Genomic DNA, 10,460 nt, shown 5'->3' with positions numbered 1-10,460 from the left:
TATAGCCGTTTGTAACTTTATAGTAAATATAAAGACTCTAAAAGTAGTACCTGTCAAAAATACTATATAAGGAACGATCTATATCCCAAAGAGGTACCCTATTAAAAGGATCGAAGAAATAGAAGATAATAGCTATTTCGCCTATTCGTAGGAAATAGCTTTTAGCGCTACTATGGTCATAACTACCGCTATAATAATAGCTACACCAGCCATGGTAACCGACGTTAACCCTATGTTAATAATCGCTAATCACTATAATATCATTCCTATTAATACCTCCTTCGATTTAAACAACTATATAGGAGTAATCCTCGAAGGTAGTTACGTCCCTTTAAAGCGACTTATACCTATAGTAATATTTGCCGATATTAAAAACGCGAATTCGAATATACCTATTAGCGACTTCGTCTTCTAACTTACCTAGCACTCTAAGAGAATCTAATAGCTAGATATTTTGTCAAAAGTAATGCCTAGAGCCGCCGGCGACGCCGCTAGTAATAAGAAACGTAAACTACAAGTACTAGAGAAGTATTCTACCCTAGGATTAAGGATATCTAGCTCCCTACCTAAGATCGTTACTAATAATAGTATCTATATCTATATAGGTAACTCGGCCCTAGCTACGAAGTTTGCCAACCTAGTTAACGAATTTCTATAACTCTAGAATGACAACGGTCTGATTGATATACTAAAGAGCAAATAGATAAAAGTGCCACTAGTAGAAGGCTAGTAATACTAGAAGATACGCTCCTATATATACCTATTAAGCTAGAGGGATAGGGAAGTCCTAGACAAGACCTTCGACGCCCTCTATTAATAGGGAAAGATACGATTTGTAAAAGAGGCTACGCCTTTCGCCTATCCTGTCTTCGTTATTTGGTGTAATATTAAGGGCATTACCAAGGGTCGCGTTATCATTAATCTATATAGTTTAAACAAGGTTACTATCCTAGATAACTACCTATTGCTATTATAGTTAGAGATTATCATAGCCCTATATAGGAAGAAGTTTATTACGGCTATTGACGCTATATCATTTTTCTATCAATTCGGCGTATATCTATAGTATCATGATAGGTTTACGCTAATCAGTCTATACGGTTTAGAACAACTAACTATAGCACTTATAGGTTACCGTAATTTGCCTATGTAGATATAACGGTTTATAGATCAGCTGTTACAACCATTTTCTACCTACTATTATACGTTTATCGATGATATTATTATCTTCTTAAATATAGCCGAAGATTATATATGCTATTTAAGGACCATCTTTAGCCTGTTTGAGAAGAAGAATATCGCTATTTCTCCTACCAAATCCTACATCGGATACCTAGACGTAGAACTCCTTGGCTTTCGGGTAGATAGTCTTAGCCTTACCAATATAGCTTAGTATATTAAAGCGTTTAAGTAACTATCCTTTCTATATATATTAAAGGCGTTAGAACAATATTTAGGCACTACTAGATTCCTATAGCATTTGATTCTATACTATATAAAGATTGCCAAACCACTATAAAAACGTAAGACTAAATTGCTAGTATAAGGGTGTAAGTCTGGCAGTTTGGAAGTTAGCAACTGTACTAAATAAATAGGCTATTGTAGCTATACTTCTTTCGAACCGACCAAGCAAGAAAAGGCGTCTTTTTCAGCCCTATAAGAGGCTATCTATCGCGAGAACCTAGCTATCCTATACTACTTCAATCCTAGTAAATAGCTATATATTTAACTAGACGGCTGTTTAGAGCGTAGATTTGGTGTTATAGTCTTCTATACTTACAACGAATACGACTAGTACCTAGGCGTACCTATCCTAGCTAACCAAGTGCTACTAGTTATATTCCTAAGCCGCTTGTTAATAAAGGCTAAGATGTAATACAGGCCCTCTAAATAAGAAGTTACTTATCTAGTATAGGCAATTCGTAAACTATATATAATGGTCCATTCGGCGCGTATACTAGTTATTATATTAACTAACTATGCCGCTATACGCGGAATTATAGAACAAACTAACCTAGATATAAGCTCTACTAATCACGCTAACCGCCGCCTGATTAACACGTCTATCTACCTGTTATAGTACGACCTCAAGGTCTACTATCTTCCTAGAAGGCTTAACTTCGTACTAGACGCCTTAAGTAGATTAAGTACGCTAGGAGACCCCGAACCGTCTAAACGCTCTAATAGATTAGCTATACTTGATAACGTATAGTTTGCCTTTGCCGAAGCGCGGATAGATCCTGACCTTAAGGCAAAGTTCGTTAGTAGCTACAAAACTAATGCCAAATACGCCTATATCATTAAGGACCTTAAAACTAAGCGTGCGGATAGAGCTATTAACAATAAGGGCATTACTATCTTTTCGCGCTATAGGCTACCGTTCGTCTTAATTAACGAGCTCCTTTACTACATTTACCTAGATAGTACTCGTATATTATATATACTGGTAAGCCTTGTATAATATATCCTTAGCTTGGCCTATAATAAGAAGTATCACTTTGGAACTAATAAGATGATATATAACTTATATAGTATCGCGATCGATAGAAAAACTAGGTAAGTAAAGGACTACGTAAAATACTATCCTATTTATCAAGTTAACGCTATAGATCATAACCTTCCTATAGGTAACTACTAGCCAATCCGCCTATCGGATACGCTACCAATGTAGGTAATCGCTATCAACTTTATAGTGGCGCTACCGTTAGTTACGTCAGCCGGAACGCTATGGCACTTAGATAGGTATAATAAATTCGATTCGATGATAATAGTATCTTATAAGTCGTCTAAACGAACGCTCCTTATACTAGGCTACTCTAGCTATACTACCGCGAACTAGGGCTACGTACTAATACGACAATTGCTCCTATCTGACTAGGGAGTGCCGATAGCCGTTATATCTAACTACGATTGTAAATTTACTTCCGAACTATAGACAGGTATATAGAAGGCACTAGGTACGAAGCTATTGATAATAACTATATACTACCTACAAGGAGACGGTCTTACAGAGCGAAAGAACCAGACTATAGAAATTGCTCTACGCTTCTTCGTATATAAGAAACTAGATAACGATTAGACCACTATACTTCTATAGCTTTAGTAGTATTTAAATAGCTCCTATACTACCTCTATTAGAGTGTCACTATATAAGCTACTATACGGTTTCAAACCTACTAGACCATTAGAAGCGCTAACTATACTATCGTCAAATATGGTATAAGATATCCTGGTCCTATACGAATATCTATACTAGGATGCCTAGATAGTAATAGATTTTGTAGTAGCTCGAGCTAAACACAGATATAACGCTAGCTACTATAATATTGAGTTTAAGCTAGGCGACCGAGTATATTTATACCTATACCACGGCTACTATCTACTAGGTCGACCGTTATATAAGTTATCCTAATAGCATATAGGCCTATTTAAGATCATTAAACGCGTTAGCTATCTAGTATACTACTTACGATTACTACCTAATATAGATATACACCTAATAATATCTATAGCCTATTTATTACCTATACCTCCTAGAACCGACCTATACAACCACGCTATACCACCTACTAGCCCTATTAAAGATAGCTATACCAATAGTAGGCTAGAATCTAGCAATAAATATAAAGTCAAGTATATTTAGGACTATAAGCTTATATATAGCAAATATAAGTATCTTATTAAATAGAAAGGACTCGTCTATAAATATAATATCTAGAAAACTAACTTCTAACTACACCATATATATAAGATGGTAAACGAATACTAGGCTTGTCAAGGAAGGCAACTAACCGCCTTAAAGACGTACCTAGAGGCAGGTATGGCTAGAAAAGCCGCGTTAAAGACTCGCCCAGAGGCAGGCACGGCTAGAAAACGCCTACATGGAACGAGTACGGACCAGAACGACATATAAGACACTATAGTAGTGGCATAATACTACTATTTGTAACTAGGATATTTACGTAGAAAGAGAGCTCAAATTAGGAGCTATTTGGAGCCTGTAGTACGGGTACTACGTTTTCTTTTCTAGGCGGGGGACTTGATATAGTACGTGTCCGTGGATACGTCTATTATATAAGGTTAGATTAGTAAGCCCTGTGGATGCCTGCAAACGGTGGGTTCTTTGTGCCTATCTTCTTCTTATATAGAGCCATAGGGCTAGCAAACGTTGATAGAGGACATCGATCTTTTGAACTATTTTGACTACTACAACCAGACCTCTATCAGATACCTAATTATCCGACTGCGCGTCTTTGGTCTCTCCGTAGGCAGTACCTGGATTCTCTACGACAGTAAGAGGACAGCGCCCCCCACATTAAGTGGGATGTTCTCCTATCCATGCATAACGTTAGTGCTAATTATTCTCTCAGCCTGGCACCTTCCGGGTCCAAACCCCTGATACGGAGTACATCAAATAGAATCAATGTTCCAGACGATCCTGGGTCACGGAACACCACTGGCCCGGATCCGAACACCTGTGGTCTGGACTCTCGACAGCCCTGGCCTGGACGGGATCTCGCAGGTACACACGGTGGTGTGACTTGATGGCTTCAGCCTGTTATTGGGCCAGATATTTCTCAGGGCTCGAGAAACCAAAACCTGAGGGATCCGAGCACGGAGGTGTGCTCAGTCGGGAAGGGATCTGGCTCGGCGCAAGAGCCCGTCACACATCCCAGGGCTCCAGCCTATGAGGTGTTGAGAACACGCAAAAGGACACTACCGGGCAAACATGCTGCAACGGCAGCAATCAGCATCCTGGATGAATTAATTGTTGTATTCAGAACTCCCAGTGACGTATTATGTAAGTGCGTAGTAATTATAGTAATTAAAGATCAGTATTGTGTCTCCCGAGACCAAGATAAAAGTCACCTGTGGTTGTTCCCATCTCCGCGAACACCGTCATATATGGACCCGGTCTGTTCATCCCAAACTTCTCAGGACTCCGGTTTCGCAACACCTGGGACGAGCGCCACAAAAGTGCGCAACGTGCACCTCGGTCGAGGGGTGGCTTCAGATCCCGCAACATGGCACCTCTACCCCCTGCGGTTCTCCCCTTTCCCGACCATATCACAGAGACGAATGCTGCTGTTAGCCGAGGCGGAACACCGTTGCTACCCAGAGGAGCGAACTGAATGAATCATTCTCTGTTTACCGGGTGATGAGGAAAACAAACAGAACCACGGGAACTTCCCTTCCCCCCCCTTCTAAAAAAAAAAACCCTTCTCTTCTTTTTACAGATTTCAGCACGAACTTTATAGTTGCTTAGCGGTAGTGCGCGGAGCGGCGAGCGAGCCTCGAAGCTGCGAATCACTGGTATTCTGGACATGGAGTTAACTTCTAATTAGAAAAGGTACATATAAAAGATACGTATACCCTCTGTCTCTGCTGTCTGTCTCGGGAATACCCTGTCATCTTCTCGACTCGCCTAGAAGGAGATAATTAGCTTTTTGTATGTAACAAATGTCTTAATAACGTGATGAACGCAGCCCCTGCGTCTACCCGCGACAGCACCCTTCCAACATTTCCAGTAATTACTGCCACCAGGGGAAAGGGGTAATGGCCCGTGTTTATTATGGTCGCTTGACTCTGTTCCAACTCTGCCATTCTCTGGTTCTCAACTTTGCGCGGAAAGCCAACAGCAGTTCGGGACACACCACGGTGCTGGTTTAATTAGTTGGGTTATGCTCAATTGACATGTGTTGCGCTGCTTTTGCCGTCTTCCTAAATCGACATTCAGGGCGTTCTGGTCCTGCTTCACCAAAAAAGCATACTTGGAAATACCAACCAAAAGGTATTAAGGGAACAAGGAAACATTCCAAATAGCCTCCGAAGAAGCTACCCTTAGGCAAATTGGTAGACCAATCGAGCTGAAGACAAGTTGAGATTTCATGAACCCAGAGCCAACAGCACAGTCAGGAATCCAAATCAAAGCGCCCATATGAGAATGGAGAAGTATTACGGGTGAAACACATATATCAAGCAGCAGTAAAATCAGTCAAACTCGCCTGAAGATTGGCCCTCGGGGAGGATCTACGGGTGAGATACGACTTGACAGCCAACCAACATCATCTCGACGCCAGGGTACTTCGGGGGTCATATCTGAGCTGAGAAGGAAGCTCTCGTAACAATCAGGGCTCTATAATATGTAACCTGGGAATTCCAAGGCTATGATCGAGTGACAAACTTGGCTCGTCACTTTTGAAGAACCTGAAGTACCCGGAGACATACGTCCAGCTTCGCTGTGAGAGTGAGAGCATTACCACCTAACCGTGACTTTGTTATTAGCTGCCGGCGTGAGTTTCTGGCGACTCTACCCTCTGTGATGGTAAAGAGCGATAGGCGATGTTAGCATGCCTATTCGGAACAACAGTAGCCGTATCGCCGCCATACGATGACCGGCTTCGTAATCACAAATCGAGCAGACCGCGGTCATAGAGGCAATAAAGGAAACGTCATGCATTTTCATCGTTGACAAATGCACAAGTGCGCAGTGGGTGAACATTGAAAGCTGGAAAAAAAAGGAGGAGGAGGAGGAGGAGGGGAGGAGGAGAAGAGGAAGGAGAGGGTCAATCTAGTGTCTGACAACCGGGCCCAACGATAAGTTGATGTCCCAAGAAATCTCAAACCACAAAGTGGTTAGGTAATTACACACAGCAAATGATGCATCGTCAAACATTGGCCAAGCTATATCGGGGTGTTAAGGCCAGACGTCAACGCTCGGCTGGAAGCTCTGGCCGATGTCTGCCCAACACTTGACGGGATGAGATGATTTCCAGAGCTCTGACCGGAAAGCATTTGGCCGATTTTTTCTTCTTCTGTTTGCCTGCTGTTGTCGAGTCCTAGATGTTCAACATCAAGCGTGGCAAGGGAGGGATCCGCCTGCTGTGTCTCGCACAAAATGGTCAAGAATTGTTGGACGTACCATAAAGCTCATGAGAGTTTGGAGTAAGGGCCCTCTTGGAGTTTCAACGCCTCTCCTTTCGTATGCATAGTCCTGGGCTGAAGTCCTGTCCTGCTGGGGACCGGAGTCAAGCAAGCTGAGTGGTTACACGATAAGGAAAAGAGAGCCGAGAGGATGAAGCGACAAGGAGCGATTGGCAACTCAGATAATATATTATTATCTCATATATTATTATACCTGGTATCATTCAAAGCCACTCAAAGTTGATATCTCCTCCGCTGGGCACAGCAAACATCAACTTCCTCTGCTTCTAGCCCCTGCCTGAGCTAGCGAGGCAAACTAAACCTCCAGACTGTGACATACAGCAAAGCAACGCAGCATCAGGCCGAGCCAGAGCTTTCCTTGCCCACCACCTTGATGTCGCCTGCAGGGACGGCGTCGGGGACGACGTCCTGAATCGTCTCGTCACTGAATTTGAGATCCTCCTCGATGGAGACCGTGTCCTTGATGCGCAGGAAGATGACGGGGGCGGCGATGACGAGCGCTCCGGCGAGAAGACCCCACTGCGTGTGAAGGCGTCGAGTCAGCTCCGGGACGTCTTTGAACAAGAGTGAAATGGCGGGGGCAAAGAAACATACCGACGCAGCAAACATGGTATCGAAGGACGTCTTCAGACCATCCAGACGCCAGAAGACGGCGGCGCCGGCCGACTGGATACCCTTGTAGAAGCCGGCGAGGTTGGCCGCCTTGCGGCCCGAGTTGCTGAGCGCGCCCATGTACCTGGTATTGCGAGTTAGGAAATTTGTGCCGTCTCCGGAGAGTGAACAGGGGTGGTTAAGGGTAAAATGAGATAAAAAAAGAAAGGGGGAAGAGAGAGAGAGAGAGAGACGAACCAGTAGATGCAGGTCTGCCACGCGGCATCAAAGAAGCCGTAAAACATGTACAAGAACATGGGCCCAATGTAGAGCTTGCCGCCATCAGTCCAGTCGTAGCCGACGAAGTTCTTATCCTCGGTGACCTCACGAGGCGCCTGCTGCTTCTGCCAGGCGTAGCCACCGCCCCAGATGATGAAGAGGAAGGAGAAGAGGGCGACGAAGCTGGCCTTGGCACGGACGGAGCGGCGGACCTTGGGCATGTCGAGGCCGTAGCCGAAGATGATGGCGCCGATGATCTGGCTCAGCCAGTAGAGCAGGTTGTTGAGGGCGCGGGTGCGGGTGTTGAAGTGGGCGCCGTTGAAGTCGTTCTGCTGGTACGTGTAAAAGATGTTGGAGGCAAAGAACATGGGGAACAGGAGGACGACCCAGGGCGCCGAGGTGATGGTCTCGAACAGGCCCATGATCTCGGTCTTCCAGCTCGGGTTCTTCATCAGGATCACCTTGCTGCCGTCGTCGCGGCGGACCCTGTCGGCGTTGCACAGGGCCAGGGCCAGGGCGGCGCCGAGGACCATGAGCACGATGAAGCCAATGTAGGTGCCGTCGGTGACGTTGGTGGTGCCGGTGGCGTTCACGTTCTGGCCGAGGGGGACCAGGGAGCCGATGACGGCGCCGAAGTTGAAGATGATCCAGAAGTACGAGATGTACCGACCCTTCTTCTGCTCGGGCGGGTAGCTCATCATGATGGTACCCTGGGCAGTCCAGAGCAGGCCAGCGCAGACACCGAGGAAGGCGCCGGCGAAGACAACGAAGCCGTGGTTTTGGTTGTGGTTGTAGCTGAGGAAGCTGGCCGCGTAGATGCAGTAGCCGAGGCCGCCGATCGCCATGGTGATCTTGACGCCGAGCATGTTGGCGATGGTACCGGAGAAGAAGCCGACGACAGCAAAGGTCGAGTACAGGGCGGTGCTGGCGTCGTTCTGGGCCGTCGCGTCCACCTGCCCACCGCCGCCAAGGCCGTTGAGGGCGTTGAACATGCCGGGGCACAGGAAGCAGACCATGGCGACCATGAGCAGCTGGACGATTGGCGACGCGTACCAGATCTCCTTGCCCCCGATCCTAAATCCCTTGTACATCCATCCTTTTGGCCGTTCAATCGGGCCGGTGGTATCCTCGAGCCTCAGCCCGGGCGTCTCCGCCGTCGGCTCTGTGGCGTGTTTTTCGTCCGCCATTGTTTGGTGTTTCCCTCTCGTATTCCGTCGGACACGGCTTACCCGGGATTTCGGGATCGGTATGAGTGTTATTGGTGGTTTGGGAGGGGGAGGATGCGCGAGGAGATTGTCCGGTGTTTGGAGAAGGTGTTAGAACACCCCGTAGCCGGGTCTCGCGTGAAGGGAATAACGGAGCTGCAAGCGGGAATGATCACGCTTGGTGAGCGACGGCAGCTACTCTGTATATGAAGGCAAAATCCCCCCGGCACGACGAAAGCTTGGCCTGGCAAGGGAGCGGAAACACGCGGTGCACTAACAAAAATAGAGCCGTCCGGGGTCGCTGGGATTACAGGCGCGCAGCAGCAGGATCGGTATCGGGATTGGTCGCCAGCGGGGTACCCTAGGGAAACCGTGCAGCCTCGGTGCGGTGCAGTCCAGTGCAGATGCAACGCTGCAGCGCGCCGGGTTCGTGTCGCACCCCAGAGAAGGCGGGTCCCTCGTCAAACGTAGCAACGGGGGATGGGGTCTAAAGTTCTGCCTGCGTCCGACGACGCCCTATCTTTTGCGCCGCGGCTGGGCGTTGGGAATCCTACCACTTGTTATCGTCCGAAGTCAACGTGACAATCGAAGGAATCGAGGCGAGGATTGGTAGCCTTACCCACTCATTCCCGTCACGGGATCCAAGGCCGCTTGCAGTGGAGATAGTGCAAGTTTGCGCAGCCGTGTTGGATGCGGCCGGGCCGTGAAGTTGACGTCCGAGGTCCAATCAGGTTTCTGCCGTTTCTGCTGCTTTCAGGTAGTTAACCTATAACACTCTTTCTCGTTTTCCACACTGTCAGTTTCGGACTAGAATTTCAAGAGAAACCCTTTTTGCTTGTTATCTCGTCCCACCAATTGGTTATCAAGGAGATCGGCTGATGCTCGAAGCTTGAAAGATAACCGATTGGGCCGGACCGAATAAGTTGTAGGCTTCGAGGGGGTTGATTGGCGCCGCTGGTTGCTGCTCCGGCCACTCTTCCCCGGGTTGGCCTCGAACGCTGGGGAAGGAGCGCCGGGCGGGAGCGCGCTAATTGGCGGGGAGGTGGATCGAGGGTCACTTTAGGAAGGAGATCACAGGGGATTGGGGAGAATACACTAAGCTTGGGCAGGGCTGGTGCGGGGACATGTCCACAACGATTCGAGAGGCTTTGGGCTGGCTGGAGGCCGGCACGTGCCCCCTCTTTCCGTCATGTAACGTTTCCTGGGTTCCAGTGGGAGGGTGCCACCACAAAGTCCCTTGCAACCAAACAATCGATCTATCGCTCGCTCTTGCGGACCTCTTCTCAGCGATAGAGCACACGGGCGTTGGTGGATAATGACGAGAATGTTACACGGGCCCTCAAGTTCCAGCGATCTGGAAAAGTCATGTGAGAATGGAACACTCTCCAATCCGGTTTACAGCGATCTTCTGGGCCCACGCTCATGGCACCTGGCTCCCAG

General features: G+C 47.1%; 1 protein-coding gene across 1 annotated transcript; it reads right to left on the bottom strand.

Moving 5' to 3' along the window:
* Window positions 1–7,281: 7,281 nt before the first annotated feature.
* Window positions 7,282–9,002, bottom strand: P884DRAFT_194205 (major facilitator superfamily domain-containing protein; the record flags this gene model as incomplete). Its single annotated transcript, XM_069437815.1, has 3 exons — window positions 7,282–7,464; window positions 7,540–7,681; window positions 7,795–9,002. 3 exons carry the CDS (start codon window positions 9,000–9,002, stop codon window positions 7,282–7,284), a joined length of 1,533 nt encoding a protein of 510 aa, XP_069299891.1.
* Window positions 9,003–10,460: the final 1,458 nt, after the last annotated feature.

This window comes from Thermothelomyces heterothallicus (genome assembly GCF_042370625.1).
Source record: "Thermothelomyces heterothallicus CBS 202.75 unplaced genomic scaffold P884_scaffold_4, whole genome shotgun sequence".
NCBI classification, from domain to species: domain Eukaryota; kingdom Fungi; phylum Ascomycota; class Sordariomycetes; order Sordariales; family Chaetomiaceae; genus Thermothelomyces; species Thermothelomyces heterothallicus.
Note: the sequence above shows the minus strand (reverse complement) of the source record. Positions and strands in the feature narration are given on the sequence as shown.